At 35.1% G+C, this 20,927-nt stretch overlaps 3 protein-coding genes across 4 annotated transcripts in view; all 3 read left to right on the top strand.

Annotated features, from left to right (window-relative positions):
* The first annotated feature begins 321 nt into the window (after positions 1 to 321).
* LOC131737978 (NEDD4-binding protein 2-like 1) lies at positions 322 to 4,232 on the top strand. The gene is made up of 5 exons (XM_059030481.1): positions 322 to 703; positions 1,425 to 1,552; positions 1,652 to 1,740; positions 2,759 to 2,835; positions 3,482 to 4,232. The coding sequence occupies exons 1-5, from the start codon at positions 555 to 557 to the stop codon at positions 3,615 to 3,617; spliced, it is 579 nt and encodes a 192-aa protein (XP_058886464.1). The 5' UTR covers positions 322 to 554; the 3' UTR covers positions 3,618 to 4,232.
* Positions 4,233 to 6,524: 2,292 nt separating this feature from the next.
* LOC117405385 (NEDD4-binding protein 2-like 1) lies at positions 6,525 to 11,156 on the top strand. The gene is made up of 5 exons (XM_059030482.1): positions 6,525 to 6,893; positions 8,227 to 8,354; positions 8,454 to 8,542; positions 9,555 to 9,631; positions 10,374 to 11,156. Exons 1-5 carry the CDS (start codon positions 6,751 to 6,753, stop codon positions 10,465 to 10,467), a joined length of 531 nt encoding a protein of 176 aa, XP_058886465.1. The 5' UTR covers positions 6,525 to 6,750; the 3' UTR covers positions 10,468 to 11,156.
* Positions 11,157 to 14,080: 2,924 nt separating this feature from the next.
* LOC117405970 (sister chromatid cohesion protein PDS5 homolog B-like) overlaps positions 14,081 to 20,927 on the top strand; it is a 42,136-nt gene continuing 35,289 nt past the window's right edge. Inside the window, exon 1 of one of the 2 annotated variants that reach the window (XM_034923854.2) lies at positions 14,081 to 14,217. The gene's annotated coding sequence lies outside the window, so the exon portion shown is untranslated. Of the gene's footprint in view, positions 14,218 to 14,325; positions 14,533 to 20,927 lie in introns of those variants that run through there. The other variant, XM_059030483.1, reaches the window with a different exon arrangement.

Below are 20,927 nucleotides of genomic sequence, written 5' to 3' on the forward strand. Positions count from 1 at the left end.
CTGTGAACAACTGCTGCCCTCGGTCCACACACAGGGGGAGGGCAGGCACAAACCTGGGACCTCTCGCACCAAAGCATAGCGCCGATACCGCTGTACAAATACCATAGAAACTAACTTAAACTGCATTGTGAACACAAACTGGCTTAGTATTGAACAGAAAAAAAAAAAAAAAACTTTAATTCGCATCCAAACGAACTCGGTCCTTTTCCTTGGAGATATGTGTGAACAACAAGCATATTGGTACATTGTTTCAAACGGAGCGAACAAGACCGAATCCCTTTCAAACGGACCTAGTGTGAATGTTAAAGATGAAAAAGCCCACGCATTGTACGTTTTGATGTAATTGATGATCATTTTGGAAAACCCCTAACTGAAGAACAAAAAACACTGTTTTTCTCGTCATTTTCTTGAAGTGAAATTGAAAGTTAGAGAGGTGTATATATATACTAAACAATCAGTGTTATTGTTTTCACAAACAGAGCTACCACCTATCCGGGCAACAACCCTATTCCACATCAAAAATACTAACAGCCTAAAAGCAACAACATAAAGCAATGGGGGACGATTTTGTTGAAGCATTTTCAAATATGAATTTGCAACAGAATCGCAGACGCAGACGCAGACACGGTCGCCGGCGAGAAAGACCCAATAAGCTCTTTATTCTAAGAGGTCTTCCCGGATCTGGAAAATCCCATTTAGCAAGGTAAAAGGGTTTTTAAATCTCTATTTTTATTAATTGAGTGTAACTATTTTTGCACATTCATTTATGTTCTTTGGTGCAACAGTTTTTCTTGCTTTAAAAAAACTTGGCTTTCAATCTGGTTTAGCATTGAAAAAAATATTATACAGTCGTTAGTGTCTTACTGTACTGTGACAATGCTGGACATTAAGGAAACAACAGGTGGTTCAAATAGTGATGCATCTAATTAATCAGTAACTATTAATGAATCTATGAACTGCTGGATTATGTCTCGAAGTAATTTAATTATGCTAATGTTTTATTGGGAGGTGCTAAACCCTTTCCCATTATTATCTCTGACCCAGATATATATTAACTGCTCAAGTGCCCAGCCAGTGAATATTGAACAATGTAATTTAGACCCTACATTGAGGAAGATTAACATATAAAGTATATAAAATAAGAGGCAGATTGCTCTTGGTTGGAACTAAGACCTGTCGTGTAATTCAAGCAAGTGAGGAAACTAACCGGCTTTACTGACCTCAGGTTTGTTCTACATAAGTTTACAAAAGATTCCACGTCTCATCTTCTGTGTGTCTTTAAGGAATCTTGAGATTATATATATATATATATATATATATATATATATATATATATATATATATATATATATATATATAATAATTTATATTTCACCCTGAATGTCTTCTGTCTCAATAAATTTGTTATTTTGAATCTGTTTTAGGGAAATAAAAAATCAGTTTGGCTCTGCAGAAATATTAAGTACAGATGACTATTTCATAAATGAAGATGGAGAGTATATATTCCAAGGATATTTACTGAAACAAGCACATGCATGGAACATAAACAGAGGTAATACTGTGGTTGTCACAACAATGTCCTAATAACCTAATAAAGTTGTGTTGTAATACAAAACATTGAGGCCATTTTGATGTAAATCTGTATTTACAGCAAGAAGTGCAATGGAAGAAGGACTGTCTCCGGTTATCATTGACAATACCAACATCCACGCGTGGGAAATGAAACCATACGTATCCATGGTAAGGTAAACTAAGAGGTCATTGCATAGCTAAATGGAATGGGTAATTCTTCCTGTTTATTTCATTAACGTTTTAAATCTGAAGCAGACTTGTCCTGCTGCAGTGCTACAAATTTGATGGGAATATTCTCCTCATTCACTTCCATCTATATTGTTATTATTATTTATTTCTTAGCAGACACCCTTATCCAGGGCGACTTACAGTTGTTACAAAACATCACATTGCAGATAAGAGCAGCTATGAAATACAATAAGTCAGTGGTAAATAGGAGCACATTGAACTAAGAAGAAAAATACAGTAAATAATTACGTTAGGAGTGATTTCGACTAAGAGCAGTTAAACTTACAGTAAACATGGTTTCTTACAAGAGTAAATGGATAAGAACAATTTCAATTAAGAGCAATTACAAAAAATGTGACTACGACTACCTTTAAGAGTAAAAATGGCTGCTTGTTTGGCATGTACTTAGAAAAGGGCGAGTCACTTATTGAGGCATAATACTGTATCTGACACTAGTTAACAGATATACAATCAGAATTTACTGAGCACATGTTGAATGTTTCTATATAATTAAAACATACTAAATGTATGTATGTTAACCACTTGTATATATAAAATAAGTGGTTATGGATTATGTTGCAACTTACTTATCATTTACATAATTTCCCTTGTCATATATTTAATATTTTGAAGACATTCACAACCAATAAGAAATATTTCTGAATACAGCTGTGAGAAATCTTGCAGACTGGATCAATTACTGTAGGCACACGCTGTTCTAAAGCAGGCTTGCAGGATGTCTATTCTGTTTTTATGAAAGCTGTTGCTATGAATACATACCTTTTCAAGGCTGCAGTGCAAATTGTCACATGATGGTGTTTTAACGAATCAAGAGATTAAAAAAAAAACAAAAAACAAAAAAAACACTTAGTCAACACAAATCAACTTGCCACAGGCCTAGCGATTGTTAAGTAAGGGTAAGATTCATCAATTAACCTATAATGTTTCTGTCTGACAGGCTCTTGAATATGACTATCAAGTTATTTTCAGAGAACCAGAAACAAGCTGGAAATGGAATGTTCATAAATTGCACAGGTACCTGTTTTATTGAAAGAATTTCTAGTGTTCCTTCACCTTGTGTAGTACAGAGCAGAGTAAACATGGATAGTTATGCTGAAAGCCAAGGTCAATACAGGCAAAGCACAATAAATACACAGTGTAAACACAGTGCTAGTACACTGCAAGTTTACTTTTATAAGGGTCTTGCCAACATGTAAGCCAATGCTGACATACAGTGGATTGCAGAGTATGTAGAACTAAGGGCCAGCTTTATCAAGGACTGATCCAAAGTGCAGTTTGGTCTACTGTTTGTAACAAACAACACCGTGGGTTCATTTAAGGACTAAGTACTGTGATGTAGTTTAATATTATTGGCCTAGTGTTATGGAAGTTGCTTTAAAAAAAAAAAAATCTTGTAATTTTGGTGAGTGGTTTAGATATGATGCAATTTAATGTCTCTGGAAAGTCCAGTGATAAATTGTAAAGGGTAATTCCTGATCTTTTCCTACTTCAAATGTAAAACATACTTTATATGTAGTATAAGTACTGGCTCTTTAGATATTGTTGTAGACACAGTAGTGTTGCAGATTACTGCATTGGGTGTGTAGAAATGGGTAAAGGAAATTACTTAATTTGGGGAATTTTCAAATATTAAGAATTTTATTTATATTTTTTTAAACAGAAAAACTGGAAATGGGGTCCCGAAAGTTACAATCCAGAGAATGCTGGATGATTTTAAAGATGTGTCAAATATACACGACGTGTTAAATTCCGAAATGCCTCGGAGATATTACCCAGGAGAAGACTACTGGGGGTAGAATCGCAGAAGTGGATATCGACCAATCAAGCTTTTATAATCGATGATAATAGAAACAATTTTTCCTGTATGTGGGTTTTTTTCTAAAATGTTATTTTTTATGAAACGTTTTTAAAAGGGTTTTTTAAGAACTTGAAACTCCAGTTCCAAATAATTCCAACTGAACACAATAAATGAATTCAATAAACTTGCAAGAAAACTCAGACATTAAAAAGGAACTCTATTAAACTGGATTGCTATAGAAGAAAGAAAAGTTAACAATGAATTGTAACATCTAACTAATTAGAATTCACTGAATTTATATTCCAATATTTACTGACTGGTATTTACTCAGACAGCTGTCCTGCTTGCCTATTCATATTGTTTGCTTGCTGATTTAAGAGCATTATTGTTTCTATAGAAAGAAATTATTGCACAATTGATGAATGCATTTTTTCCCATTCAATCGATATTTACACTGAAGCTGAGATATTATCTAAATATTATTGATTGCTGAAAGTAGTGTACTGATTTATGCTATGTTGATGCTAATCTTCTTTTCTACTTTTGTATCCTGTCTATTTTCAAATATTCTGATAAAATTAAAACATATTGCAATGTTGTGTGATTTATTGTTCAATTGTATAATTGAGTGTGCTAATTAAATTAAACTATTACACATATCAATTAATTGTATTGTCACGGGTGACACAGAACCAGTTATTATGTGTAGTAAGACATTGGATCCCTTTGCATGGAGGATTTCAGTGGCTCATCGATTTCATTCAGATTCAGTTATATTAAGTTTGTCCACTGATGATGTAGAGCAAAATAGATGTTAGGTGCCCGCTGATATGAAAAACAGTGAGTTTTGGCCTCCTACTGTGTTCTGGATGGATGGCATACCTCGTAAAGTGTCTCTATGTGAACAGCAGGAAATGCATGAAAGAAACATGTACAGATCCAGAATGATTGTGAGAGGTACAGAGTTAACCCTGATTCACGAAATGAGAAATAATCCTCTTGTCATGTGTGAATGTGACAAGTGCAGAGGTGAATCACCCCTGACTGGGCCCAAGCCATGTCCAGCCTGCAGTCATTTAGTAAGACACTGTCGGATCTTGCTTGAATGTGATGATTCTGAGGGACTCTCTTTCTCTCATTTGAATGTAAATCCAAGGGATGTAAAAAGAGTTGAATGCATGGATTGTGAAGGAAGAGGTCACCTAGTGAAATGGGCACATCTGGGCAAATTGGAATGTGAGGAAGGTGTCCCTGTTAAGCGTGTACAAGTGTCTTGTAGGTATGAAGTTAAGGCCATGGCGACACACACCTGTGATGCGAAACGCTGGATTAAAGGGCCTGTGGTCGTATTTGCTGAACCAACTCGAGATGAACCAAGAACAGAAGTGGAGTCCTGCTGGGAACGAGCTGAACCATTGGACATGGACTGGATGATTACAATATATGAAATATATTAATGAAAACAACACTCTTTTCTTTGTAATGCACATATAAAAAGTAGTAAGGTAGCAAGGATCTTGTGAACTCTGCTTCTCCTAACTTTTCAGATAAAGGAGGGGGTCGTGGTCAAGTGTTTTGGTGGGCTATTTGCCAAAAAAGAACTGTCTAAAGCAAATTAATGATTGGATTTGATTAAGTCTTCCCATGTATTCCAATGGAGAGAGAATTCTATAAAAACCTAGATCTCTCATAATGTGGTACCACAATCAAGACTCAGCTTGGCAGAATGACGTGGTCCATCATTTGCAGATCTCAACACATAGCTGATCGAACTCAGAATTATCTACTATTTGAAGACAGTTCTGTTCTTTTGTTCACGCTCCTTTTCCTTGTAATAGGAGGTTAGCATATTATTAAAATCATTGTATCTTATATTATAGTTTGGAGAAAATGCTACGCTTTGATGTAAAAAAAAATTGTAATCAGTTTTACAGCTGGTGTTGACAAATTTGCCAAGATGAAGAGGAGATGCTATCCTTTGTTATGTGAGTTTATTCGTGATTATCCGCGTAAACGTGTAATTTAAAACTTTACTACATATTTCTACTTTCGACAGTCATGTGGTGTTTATTTAGCAGTTTGTGTTCATGCGTTTATATTTGATACAAAGTGTAATTCTTTGTGGAAAGCAGGTGAAATGTATCAAACTTAACTCGAGGTTGTAAGCATGTACCAAATCTGGTGAGATGTGTTCGGATGGACGCTCTAAAATAAATAGTTAAACTGTATTCTTACCCCTGGCTCTTTTTCTAAAGCCCATGGACATTTTCTTTTCTTTTTTTTTTTATCTGAAATAAAAGTATTTTAATGTGCCTAGCTGCTACTGCAAAATTATTTTATTTAAAACTGATAATGTACCGCTATTTGTTTAATGTATTACTTGTATTGTAACACTTGAAGTGTATTTGCTTACGATTGTAAGTCGCCCTGGATAAGGGCGTCTGCCAAGAAATAAATAATAATAATAATATGTAACTGTGAAATATTTACTTAACTGGGATATGGCAACTGAGCAATTGAAAGCTTGCAGTAGAGCAATTCGATTAGCGTTAAAATCTTTACACACTTTTAAAACAGAAATGTTTCAGTGGAAACGACGACATACAAACTTTATTACTATAAAATACGACTTAGTGGAACGACATTTTCGAGTTTGTTCTAAACCAGTGCTTTAAAAATACTGGACATTTTTTTTACAATTTATTTTAAGAATAAGAACAATGTCGATAAAGCGCAGCACGCTATCTCGTTGGAAACTGGCCCAGTTACTGCCTTTTCTTTTTCTCATTCATGATGGTATTTGGGACAGAGAATGTTCAATGTTGACGTAACATGCCCCCCACCAGATTCTTTTCTGAAATGACGCCCCTGCCACAAGCCAAATTACAGATGAAAAAGAAGAGCACGTTGTGTACGCTAGATGTAATAGATGATTATTTTGGACAATCCCTAACTGGAGACGAGAAAACACAGTTGTGCCCGTCACTTCCTTAAACGAAATCGAAAGTTAAAGGAGTATATATTAAACGATCAATGTTATTGTATTCACAAACAGAGCTACTACCTATGCGGGCAACAACCATATTCCTCATCAAAATACTAACAGCCTAAAAAAGCAACAACATAAAGCAATGGGGGACGATTTTGTTGAAGCATTTTCAAATATGAATTTGCAACAGAATCGCAGACGCAGACGCGGTCGCCGGCGAGAAAGACCCAATAAGCTCTTTATTCTAAGAGGTCTTCCCGGATCAGGAAAATCCCATTTAGCAAGGTAAAAGGTTTTTAAATCTCTGTGTTTAGTAATTGAGTGTAACTATTTCTGCAAATTAATTTATGTTCTTTGGTGCAACTGTTAACAATATAACAACAACTGTTCTTGCTCTAAAAAACTGGGCTTGCAATCTGGTTTAGCATTGAAAAAAAATATTATACAGTCGTTAGTGTCTTACTGTACTGTGACAATGCTGGACAGTAAGGAAACAACAGGTGGTTCAAATAGTGATCCATCTAATTAATCAGTAACTATTAATTAATCTATAAACTGCTGGATTATGTCTCGAAGTAATTTCATTATGCTAATGTTTTATTGGGAGGTGCTAAACCCTTTCCCATTATTATCTCTGAGACAAATATTAACTGCTCGAGTGCCCAGCCAGTGAATGTTGAACAATGTAATTTAGACCCTACATTGAGGAAGATTAACATGTACAGTATATGAAATAAGTAGCAGATTGCTCTTGGCTGGAACTGAGACCTGTCGTGTAGTTCAAGCAAGTGAGGAAACTAACCAGGCTTTACTGACCTCAGTTTTGTTCTACATAAGTTTACCAATCAGCAATATTGTTTAAAACATCTTAGCATCACTGCACAGTATAACATAACATGAAACAAATACAAGAATACAACAATCAGATTAACAAACTTGTGACTGGCTTCAAAGCTATCCTTAATAACATGGTTTAGATCGCATGACCTGAAGCTGGAAGTAATACTCAAACGCAGCAAAAGGAGAACACACACACACACACACACACACACACACACACACACACACACACAAAGTCGTTTTTTCAGGAGTTACTATCTTTGTGGGGACATTTTCTCAAATTTTGTCCCCACTTTGACAGTAATACCTGCCCTGCCCTCCCCCATGGCATTAAAAATGACAACTGAAATACATCAATAATAGCAGCAGTTATTGCGCTTATCAAGATCCAGTAGGGATATTGGAGGCACCAGTGTCATTTTTGCATGGACAGTAAGGTCATGAGCAGTGATAAACTTTTTCTAATAATGGTAGCCATAACTTTGTATTTACAGCTGTGGCAGGACATATGTTTTACTTGTGAAGTCAAGGACTTCGATTTTCTTACTCGCTTTGCAACATTGCTGGTGTTTGTTGCTTAAACAGAAAAATGCGAAATTAATTGAATGAATAAAGATAGATGGGATGATTCTACTGACTGGGATATCTAACTTTTTGGTTACAGCAGATTCCACGTCTCATCTTCTATGTGTCCTTAAGGAATCTTGAGTTATATATATTCACCCTGAATGCTTGTGCACTTCTGTCTTAATACAATGTTACTTTGAATCTGTTTTAGGGAAATAAAAAATCAGTTTGGCTCTGCAGAAATATTAAGTACAGATGACTATTTCCGAAATGAAGATGGAGATTATATATTCCAAGGATATTTACTGAAACAAGCACATGAATGGAACAGAGACAGAGGTAATACTGTAGTTATCACAACAATGTCCTAATAACCTAATAAAGTTGTGTTGTAATACAAAACATTGAGGCCATTTTGATGTAAATCTGTATTTACAGCAAGAAGTGCAATGGAAGAAGGACTGTCTCCGGTTATCATTGACAATACCAACATCCACGCGTGGGAAATGAAACCATACGTATCCATGGTAAGGTAAACTAAGAGGTCATTGCATAGCTAAATGGAATGGGTAATTCTTCCTGTTTATTTCATTAACGTTTTAAATCTGAAGCAGACTTGTCCTGCTGCAGTGCTACAAATTTGATGGGAATATTCTCCTCATTCACTTCCATCTATATTGTTATTATTATTTATTTCTTAGCAGACACCCTTATCCAGGGCGACTTACAGTTGTTACAAAACATCACATTGCAGATAAGAGCAGCTATGAAATACAATAAGTCAGTGGTAAATAGGAGCACATTGAACTAAGAAGAAAAATACAGTAAATAATTACGTTAGGAGTGATTTCGACTAAGAGCAGTTAAACTTACAGTAAACATGGTTTCTTACAAGAGTAAATGGATAAGAACAATTTCAATTAAGAGCAATTACAAAAAATGTGACTCTGACTACCTTTAAGAGTAAAAATGACTGCTTGTTTGGCATGTACTTAGAAAAGGGCGAGTCACTTATTGAGGCATAATACTGTATCTGACACTAGTTAACAGATCTACAATCAGAATTTACTGAGCACATGTTGAATGTTTCTATATAATTAAAACATACTAAATGTATGTATGTTAACCACTTGTATATATAAAATAAGTGGTTATGGATTATGTTGCAACTTACTTATCATTTACATAATTTCCCTAGTCATAGATTTAATATTTTGAAGGCATTCACAACCAATAAGAAATATTTCTGAATACAGCTGTGAGAAATCTTGCAGACTTTTATTACTGTAGGCACACGCTGTTCTAAAGCAGGCTTGCAGGATGTCTATTCTGTTTTTATGAAAGCCGTTGCTATGAATACATACCGTTGTCAAGGCTGCAGTGCAAATTGTCACATGATGGTGTTTTAACGAATCAAGAGATTAAAAAACAAACAAAAAAAAAAACACTTAGTCAACACAAATCAACTTGCCACAGGCCTAGTGATAGTTAAGTAAGGGTAAGATTCATCAATTAACCTATAATGTTTCTGTCTGACAGGCTCTTGAATATGACTATCAAGTTATTTTCAGAGAACCAGAAACAAGCTGGAAATGGAATGTTCATAAATTGCACAGGTACCTGTTTTTTTGAAAGAATTACAGAGCAGAGTAAACATGGATAGTCATGCTGAAAGCCAAGGTCAATACAGGCAAAGCACAATAAATACACAGTGTAAACATAGTGCTAGTACACTGCAAGTTTACTTTTATAAGGGTCTTGCCAACATGTAAGCCAATGCTGACACACAGTGGATTGCGGAGTATGTAGAACTAAGGGCCAGCTTTATCAAGGACTTTGATCCAAAGTGCAGTTTGGTCTACTGTTTGTAACAAACAACACTGTGGGTTCATTTAAGGACTAATAAGTGTGTTTCCACGAACTGTATTGTAAATGTAGGTCTTAGTACTGTGATGTGTTTTAATATTATTGGCCTGGGGTTATAGAATTTAGCCTGTTACAAGTTTTTAGCATTATTTATTTATTTATTTATTTATTTATTTATTTATTTATGTATGTATTTTTTAAACAATCTTGTAGTTTTAGTGAGTGGTTTAGATATGATGCAATTTAACGTCTCTGGAAAGTCCAGTGATAAATTGTAAAGGGTAATTCCTGATCTTTTCCTACTTCAAATGTAAAACATACATATATGTAGTATAAGTACTGGCTCTTTAGATATTGTTGTAGACACAGTAGTGTTGCAGATTACTGCTTTGGGTGTGTGGAAATGGGTAAAGGAAATTACTTAATTTGGGGAATTTTCAAATATTGAGAATTATATTTATATTTTGAATTATATTTATATTTTTTTAACAGAAAAACAAAAAATGGGGTCCCTTATAAGACAATCGAAAGAATGCTGGATGATTTTGAAGAGGTGTCAAATATACACGACGTGATAAATTCATGAATGCCTCGGAGATATTACCCAGGAGAAGACTACTGTGGAATCGCAGAAGTGGATATCGACCAATCAATATTTAGGAACTGGGTGAGCTACAAGCTACAAAACTTAGACCATGCAGAAATGGCAGCTTTTATAATCAATGATAATAGAAATTTTCAGGTATGTGGGTTTTTTTCCTAAAATGTTTATTTTTTATGAAAAGTTTTTAAAAAGGTTTTTTAAGAACTTGAAACTCCAGCTCCAAATAATTCCAACTGAACACAACAAATTAATTCAATAAACTTGCAAGAAAACTCAGATATTGTTTAAAGGACTTTAAAAAAGGAACTCTTAAACTGGATCGCTATAGAAGAAAGTTAACAATGAATTGTAACATCTTACTAATTAGAATTCACTGAATTTATATTCTAATATTTACTGACTGGTATTTACTCAGACAGCTGTCCTGCTTGCCTATTCATATTGTTTGCTTGCTGATTTAAGAGCATTACTGTTTCTATATAAATATATTATTGCACAATTGATGAATGCATTATTTTCCATTCAATCAATATTTACACTGAAGCTGAGATATTATCTGAATATTATTGATTGCTGAAAGTAGTGTACTGATTTATGCTATTTTGACACTAATCTGCTTTTCTACTTTTGTACCCTGTATATTTTCAAATATTCTGATAAAATTCTTAAAACATATAGCAGTGTTGTGTGATTTATTGTTCAATTGTATAATTGAGTGTGCTAATTAAATTAAACCATTACACATATGAATTAATTGTATAAAATTGGTATTTTAAATAGCAGTTTTCCCTACAACATATAGCAGCAAATAACAACTTGGTAGTTAAAGTTTTTTTCTTATGTTTGTGTTAGTAATGTGTACCAGATTCTTTTTTTGTCATAAAAGTCATAAATGCATGTACATGCAAAATAATACATAGTTTGATCTATTTTAAGAATTTGAGGCACATTTGAGAATTTTGTCACATTATTCATTCCACAGACACCCTCTTAAACATTCCACAGAAACCCTGAAAGTATGTGAGGCAGAAATGAAGTGCTTTAAATCTTAAAAACCATGAGTTTCTTATCTTTAAAAATATGACAAATGTAGTATTTCCATGCAATTCTTTTTGTAAGTAAAGATTTCTTATTTCCCTTTGTTACAGTGAATATACATTCTTATTTCTTGATATAATAGAATCGTTAGAATATTAGAGTACACAAAGAAACATTACAGAAAGAGAGAGCTAAACAAACATTGATAATTTAAATACCGACAACCTACGAGAATACAAAAATCAAGCAAAAAAGATTGCCATAGTAATGATGTACTAGGTTCTTACCAAATACTCCTAAATTAATTTTGACACATTTAAGCATTTTTTTACAATTCAGAAACATTAAAGAAAGTATTTCCAACAGCTCCCATAGCTTTTAAGAGACATGTAAACTGAATGTCTTGCATGCACTCTGATACATACAGTAAAAGCTGCATTTTGATAGTCAGGCTTCCAAAGGCTCCACAAATATTGTTTCAGGAGCAGTGTTTAGGAGCAACACATTGCATGCAATCCATTCCTGTAATCTGATTTCTTTTGTAACTGTAATGGTTCGTTTTTCAGACAGGTAGTGAAGTGTGGGAACACATTACATTTTATGTGAAAAAAGAACATAGTTATGTTTAGTTGCATTTAAAAAAGGACTGTCTTATACATAACATGGAAATCAGAAACCGTTTCAACAGTGCAAGTCAAACCTTACATGTGACATGAACACACTTTTTATATGATCTTGCTAGAAAATAGTGTCAGATGAGGGAACCAGTGGGATCTATAACTGGATCTTCAAAGAATATTTTTATTATTTGTTTATTTAGCAGACACCTTTATCCAAGGTGACTTACAGAGACTAGGGTGTGTGAAATACGCATCAGCTGCAGAGTCACTTACAATTACGTCTCAACCAAAAGAGAGAGCACAAGGAGATTAAGTGACTTGCTCAGGGTCACACAATGAGTCAGTGGCTGAGGTGGGATTTGAACCGGGGCCTCCTGGTTACAAGCCATTTTCTTTAACCACTGGACCACACAGCCTCCTTTTGAGCTAGTCTGACCAAATTGGAAAAAAAAAACATATCTAAAATGTACCTGAGAAGTAACTATTTGTAATTGTAACTAATTATTATATATATTTTTTTAAGTAATGTTACTTGTAACTTGTTGCAATTATGTTCAAGTAACTTGTAACTGCATCTGATTACTTTATAGACGTAACTTCCCCAACACTGTTTACAAGCAACAGCATACACAGTGATGACTCTTACTTTAGACAATGGGGAAGAAATGTGCACATTAAGCAGTATAGCTGGGCGGTCACCTCTGTGGCATAGTTGAAATCTGGCACATACAGTAATCAGAATTCAAAGAAGTTTGGTGGTCTCAGCTTGTTGTAGACAACATTTCATTACAGATACAGGACTGGATGAGAAACCTGCTCTCTCACTGAGGGTGGTTCCTCCAGAGCAGACCTGAGGCAAACTGCAGGGTCCGGCTGAAACATCTCAACAGGAGTAGGAGAGAACCCAAATAAAGGCATTGTCCAACACGTCTGTCCACTTCTCTCTTATAATTTTAACTCAGATCATATGATTGTGTTTGAAGATATGGATTTATGCAACCTGTTCTATTGTATTTTATGTGTAATATCTTGCTAGAAAATATTCTTATTTTTAATCACAAATGTATGCCACATATTTGTACAACTGTATATTTTATTAAAACAGGATTGCATGTCACTTGATGCAATACTTCACTGGGATCATATAACAGGTTTATTTTTTATTTTTGGTACATTTAGAAAATATTTGCTGGTCATTTTCGCGCTGACTTCAATTAAACTACTACTGTATTTACAGTTAACCGGAAGTTTCTCTGGAACCACAACACTGCCGCATGCGCAGTGCCTTTTGTTTATGTTGTCATGCAGAAAAGGTCTTGCTCCCCCTTTGACCGGCCACACTCCTCCCCGTGATTAGTACGCGACACGCTCTCTCCAATCGCCGTGCGCATCACAGTTTGTCACCATGGAGTTGTTTATGGTCCTACAGCAACGCCCTTAACCCAAGATGGCCACTTTCCGGTTCTGTCCTACCATCGTACCACCAACCTTAGCGCCCTTCATGGTCGGTGGGTAGATTTGTAGCTCACAGTAATGTTTACCAGATTTATTCGGTTGTATTTTATATATAATAACTTGCTACAAAACCTATCGCACTGTTTGTGAGTTGAAAAAAATATATATTCTCGATATTAAAAAAAAAGCCATTATTCTTATTTTAAATCACAGACACATATTTGTAAAATCGTATATTTTATTAAAACAGGACTGCATGTCACTTGATGCAATACCAATGGGATCGACATTTCACTACTAAAAGTATGCATTAAAAATAATAAATGATAATTATATAATTTATATTTATATTCGCACTAAGTACTGTGTTTGTTGACAGTTTCCTAGATGCTAACAAGCAGCAATGTGACATTTTCCCGTAGGGGGCGCCAACGCCCTACCTGTGATTTGACATTAATGCAGGGTCCCGCTAGCCCTCTAGATGGCACTGTGGCTCCGTTCCTAGATGCTCGCGGCGGTTCGATTGGCGCAGCCGAAGACAAATTGGCGCCATTTTGAAGCTAAGAGGAGGATCAGAGCTGCAGAAGAGGTGACGATTGGCTGTTATTCATCAATAAAGGTAGGATTAATTAACATCAAAGGTTACCAATGTACAATTAAAAAGTGTATGATAATGGCTTTTAGTCAACATTCTGTACCTGTGTTAAAATACTCGATAAAAACCCGATAGAAGGAAGTGTATTTTCCTCACTGGAGCTGCAACGCTTTTTCTGCCTGAGACTCAGGCTGAGTATTGGCGCTGCAGCGGGGGGAGAGACAGACAGAGAGAGCGGGTTCAGTTTTTCTTTTGCAAAAATAATTGCAATATCTAATTTTCAATCTGTTTTTATTTTTCTCCGGTTAACACAGTCTACATACATACTTCCTTTACGAGGTATCGAATCTATTTTTTCATTGGTATTCTGCGTGCAGTGTTTTCTTTGCATGTCAATGTGGCCTTGCATGCATACTATATACACTGTCCGCACAACAACACTGTGATGATAACTGCATGTGTTACTGGTTTTATATTGTTTTCAAAATATGTGTTTTAAACTTTGTTATATTTTGTGGAATAGTGTCGAGAGATATTTGTTGATACAGTTGGTCTTTTGTTTTGTGGAATAAGTCTGTATTTAACTTTCTTTCGCTAAACATTCAAGCTTTGTTTAAACCAACATCGAATGTAGTTTTTTTTTCTAGATATTAAATAATCCTAAAGCCGTTAAGTAATTTTGCTCATTTATTCTGATCTTAATAATAGTCTTTGTCGTATTTCAAGGTTGAAATATACAATGCGGTATATACAAAGGCATTCACAGTATTTGTGTCTGTAAAACTGAAAGATAGGATCAGCTTGCCTCGTTAAATTCAATTAACATTTGTAAAGCTGATATAATTTAAACAAATACTGACTGTTTAAAGATGTCTACATTATTTTTTTTAATATATGTGACGGAAATGAAGACTTGTCGGTGTCTGTCTTTGGCTTTGGATACATTGAGCGGGTTTTCTTTCTTTTGAGGACGCCTTATACCTCTTTTGTTAACTGCACAATATTTTACACTACGATACATGGATAGAGCAGTTACGTAGCTTAACACTACATTGATATGCATTTCATACTGTACAGGATTGCAAACGTGACTTTGAGATCACATCTTCAATTCGTGTTATCTCAACACCTGCTATTTTAATTGAAGATGAAGGGTATGGAATTCTGTTTATGTATGTAGGAAGTGTATAGACTAGCAGTTTGGAACGACTCTGTGGACACGATCTGCAAGCATGTAAGAATATAGACCTTTATTCTTTCAATAAGATACAGCGTAGTAATTTATTTTAAAATCTTTTTCGTCAACAGTTCATACCAAGTAAGTCCCTATGGGCTCAGCAGGGCTAAGTTGATAGGTTAAAGTTAAAATTGACCTTGGAGTTGACCAGGGACCAGGAATAACTTCAACAGTCTCTTGACCAGATACCTACAGTACACTGTGTGAGTGTGTGTGTGAAGAGGCTGAAAATATAAGCCTGTGTGTCATTTTTATTAAATTTATATATATATATATATATATATATATATATATATATATATATATATATATATATATATATAAACTAGATAAGATATCGATAATTGCCATATTGGGGGGATTAAGAAAATAAAAAAAATCATGTAGTCTTGCAGAGACATGCTTTTTATTGCTAGTACTGCTAAAAATACAAACACAGTATAATCCCGTTTATTTTTTATTAAGATACAACAAACCCTCTTTATACCAATCACTGTCAGTCTCATAGGTAAACACCACAAGTATTATTTAACCATTTTATTCCATTGATTGGCGTTTAGGTACTGTTGGCATTATTTTGAGATATGTACATGCATCAGCGGTTCATTACTTACGCTATTTTTAAAATGTGAACTTTTGTTATTATAAATGAGATGTACTTTTAAAACATCAAAGTAATGCAAAATTCAGCATGACACCATGCTTAATACTTTTAGAGGTGTCCTAGAGTCAACATTCACAGCAGTTGAAGAGTCAATTACTTCTGGATTGGCTGGAAAATGAACAGCGGTGAAGTCTGCGCAGTGAAGTATAGAAATATTTAGGTTTTGAGGTGGCTGATGATGGAATAGTAAAACAATATAACAAGACCTTGTTTTTCTCCATGGATATTGTGAAGCAAAGCACCTCTTAAGCCCCTTTCACACTGGCATGCACTACCTGTGTCAGAACCTCCCTGGGTCAGGACCCGGGGTCATGTTGGTCGGGTATGCGATTTCACACTGCTTTTGTTAAAGCAGGGTTGACCTGGGTGACAGACACAAGTACACAATACGTGTAACAATGCCCTGGAAGCAGCTTGTTACTGACGCATCCATCCAAGCTTCTCTGGATCGAACTGTCAGCCCAAATGTTGATTAGAGCAAATGTTTAAACGTCCTTGCTGCGATCTGGCTTGTGCTGTGTCTCGGTCAACAAAAATATGGCTACAGAAATGTTCTTTGCGGAAATGAAACCTTTCATGCAGGTGTGGCTGTTTTGTTATTGTGTCGGCTTGTGAATGGCCATCAAGCATTTTGTCCCACTCAACCCAGGTCAAAGCGTGTCAACCCACATCCTGAGGTGGGTCGCTGGGACCCGGGTTAACCTGGGTATGACCCAGGCATGTTGTTTCACACTGCACGGGATTGTGACCCAGGTAGCCAGAACCTGGGTCTGGACCTGGGTAGAAGTGCCAATGTGAAAGGGGCTTAAGTTAAAGTAATTTTATTGCTTTTCATATGTAAATATCTATTGACGTCTATATGTTTCTTATTATATTATTTTTCTGTGTTTTGGAACACTTCGATATTATCTGTGCACGATATCGTACTACAATTTTTATATCATTGCCCACTCCTAAAATATAATATGCACAATTGTTTTAAATGTTTTATTGCATTATATGGTTAGATTTAATACTGCTAGTGAGGAGGAATTAGAGATGGCGCTGCATATACCTTGCTATTCGAGTACTTGTGTAGTTTGGAATAACACCTGGCATCTGAGTCCTGCATTTGAAAATGCTGGTTCTTTTAATGGTGTATTTCCATTTCACCTTAATCAATGTTTATTTATATAGTGCACTTCAAATCAATAAAGGCGTCTCAGAGTGCTTCACATAGGATGTATGTGTGTGTATATATATATATATATATATATATATATATATATATATATATATATATAAAGAAAATACATTCATGTTTAAATGAAATATAAGACATTTGGTCTAAAGTATAAACAAAATAATGTACCCTAGGCGATCTCTAATTTAAAATTTATAAAAATGTGTATTATAATAATTAAGACCACTACTAAAATCAAGAAATGGCACTGTAAAAACAGATACCCAGTTCACCTCATAAAGCTGAAAACTATTTTTCAACTACACTAAATAGATGGGTTTTTAGGCGTATGGTTTTCAGTGCCTTGACTGAACAGATAGCTTGTGACCAAGGGTACCACTTGCTGCATATAACCAACTGGGATTTAATACTCAACCCTAGGGGGGTCATGCCTGTGGCAGTGCTTGTTATGCTTCATGGTCCAAAATGTTTTTTGGGTTGTAAGATTTTCAACTGTAGATGTAAAAATGAAACCCCTTCCCAGGTACCATATTTTGAAAATAATAATGTTTTCAAACCTGTAATTGCTATAAAATGTTAACATGGTGAATATAAAACACAAATAAATGACAAACTGTGTTTTTCATTAACCCTTATGCTCCTGTGTACTACATATTTAATATAGAGATAAAAAACACTTTTTTTTTGGAACAATAAAAACAAAAACGCTGCTAATAACACTAATAACAATAATAATGAGTAAACAGTAATTATCAAATAAAAATCAAATATCAAAACATGTGCCATTATCGACTTGCTCTGTGCCATTTATTGAAATGTTCAATACAACAGAACCCGGGGTTGCCTTCCCAACCACTGCACATTTTTCTTGTGTCTTTTCTTTTGTTTTCATTTTCGTAGCAGACCCTGTCTCTGCTTCCCTTGTGTCAGAGGGATAGTCACAAATGCGTGTACACAGCTATTTTGCACAGGCATTGTGATGGATCTGGCTGACGCATTGCCTGTACCCAGTGCTGTGTTTTGATAGTATTTCGTCACAGCACTATAATTTCAAACCAAACAGCTTCCAGTTTGCAGCTGGCTTACCTGTAAAGTAGCTGCATGCCCTTTTGTTTGTGCTGTTTGTATTGTACTTGGCTCTATATCATCATCATCATCATCATCATCATCATCATTATCGCTGAGTGATAGATAAGTGCATCACTGTGACTGGTATCGAAGTCCTCTGAACCAACTTCACTCCCGTTGCTCATTATAGAAAGACCACATACGTTGCAATGTTTAGCTTTCGCTAAAAACAATGTAATCTACAAGTAAAACTAGTAATAAAACAAAAAATATATATTTGTCTTCTAAACACCCACAGGTAGATTAGAATCGCTACATGACACGCAATTGGATACAAATGTCACCTGACCCTCCCCCTACTTTCATTGCACATTCCACAGTACTAGCACTGCCTTAGAGAATGAAACCTGAAATGCTAGACTGAGAAACCGATCATAGAATAGAATGGGAAACTTGACGTGAGGTATGGCATGGTACTGAAAGTGGGTTTTCATTTGACGTATGTGCGTACTTCATGGTGTTGAAGTGGTTAAGGTAAGGCAAGTTTATTTTTCCGTTAAAAGTGCTACCGGTTATAATGTTCTGCTGCCCGGCTGTACAGAATTCCTGTGGAGAACCCTGGGTACGCTGGTGTCTTATATAACCAGAACTGAGTCTGCATTTTTTTTTGTATTGGTCCGCATACATACCTGCGTACCAGTTATGTCAACCACTTATTATGGATTAAAAGGATACAAGGCGTTGGAAAGCCATATTCTCTGCAGAAAACATAATAAATACTCGTCGCAGTAACTACAGCCTGTCGTCTGCTTTTTCTTTGTGACCTGATGTTGGAGACAAACATGGTGATCCAGCAAATTCTAAAATACACCCCATGTTAAACAAGCATCTTTTGAAAAACAAGAAGTTTCATAGAAGACAGTGAAAAGTCAAGGTCATTTTAAACTTTTTATTAACAAAACGTTAAGATTTTTCTCACAGACCCTTTTTAAGTTTAAACATTTTTTTATTACTTGCATGACATAAACAATTTGTGTTTGTTTTGTTTTTATTAGCACTGTATGTTACATGTTTTCCTTGGTAACATAAAATGAAGCAGAACATGTCGACTTTGTGCTTAAAATGAAACAGTTACAATATTCAATGCTTAGTATTGCAAAGAGGCCCAAATTAGTGGATGCTAAGCTCAAGTTCAAGAGCTCTTGCCTTGTGTGCTGCACTGAAAGTATTTTGTGTGGCTTCTTTTGTAGGTTCAGCGTTTAGGTATTATTATTATTATTATTATTATTATTATTATTATTATTATTTTTAAAGCTCAAAAACGGAGGAAAGGAAGGTGACACAAAAATAGAAATTAACAAGAAAAATTGAAAGTGTACATAGTTCATTTTTGACCTTTAACAATTAAAAGGTAGTGACTTTCTGGTATAAACAAGTTGCATTTGAGACCCAAAGGAACAAGAACATTAAAATAAGACCTGCTGTACAACATTTTTCAGCCCTTGTGCACAGGTAAGAAAAAATAGATTTCACTTGAAACTAAATATATGTTTTACTTCCACTTTATTTCACTGGATACTTGCATCAAGTTTCACAGACTCTATTTTACCATCCTGACATGTATTTAAAAAAAAAAAAAAAAAAAAAAAAAAAAAAAAAATTCTGCTTGGCGCTGGTGCTGTTTTGTTCACTCAAGTATTGGCATCTCTGGGTTTGTGAAACCAGCAGTTAAAGTTCACTTATTTGGGATACATTCTAATTTCAGGTATAATCTGAATCTTCCTTCAATTTGGGTTCCTGAGCAACAAATCCAACATGGCAGTGGATCCCAGATTCCTGCTAGTTTTCAGCTTTTTTTTTTTTTTTTACTTCTCATTTCATCTCTGCATGTTATTTGTCCCATCCAATAATTTATTTTATTAGTACCGAGTCAAAACAAAGAAAACATGCCTATTCGGGTCTAGAATTATAACTGTTTAAAAAGTAAGCAGCAGGTTGTTTGAAGCGAGGTGACTGTACTAGATCGTACCTGTAGTACTGATTTAACTTGGCTACAGCCAACAAGATTACTTTTTTGTCTGTGCTGACTTTCCAGTTTGATTTCTGAAAGCCGTTTATTTTCAGTTCTGTTCAGCCTTTATAGTAGCCTTTCGTTTAATGTGTGATTCTGAAGCTAAGTAGCGATCGATCGTATTTTCTCCAAAGACACATTAAAAGATGTGGAATAAATTACCTCCATCTCCATCTCCATCTTTTGGGAAATATCTTGACACGATCATCAGCCAAAATATACTTTGCTTTTTTTGCTTTGTCGCCCATTTCTGTTATTTTACCTCCAATGCTAAAAACTAGATTTTAGCACTGACTTTGTCCCACCTCGTACTGTACAGTACAGGTCACAGAACAGACGCATAAATAGACTGATTTAAAACATCATTGTCATTTGAACAGCAAACAAGAATGTTAACCGCTTTGGAGTATTTTTTTGTAAATGTTATTTGTCTACGGAGGTGTGTTTTTTTTTTTTTTGCACTCAAGACAGCGAAAGAAAAAAAGCTTATCTACAGTAGTAAGATATGTAG

The sequence above is a fragment of the Acipenser ruthenus genome, chromosome 9 (genome assembly GCF_902713425.1).
Source record: "Acipenser ruthenus chromosome 9, fAciRut3.2 maternal haplotype, whole genome shotgun sequence".
In the NCBI taxonomy this organism is placed as follows: Eukaryota; Metazoa; Chordata; class Actinopteri; order Acipenseriformes; family Acipenseridae; genus Acipenser; species Acipenser ruthenus.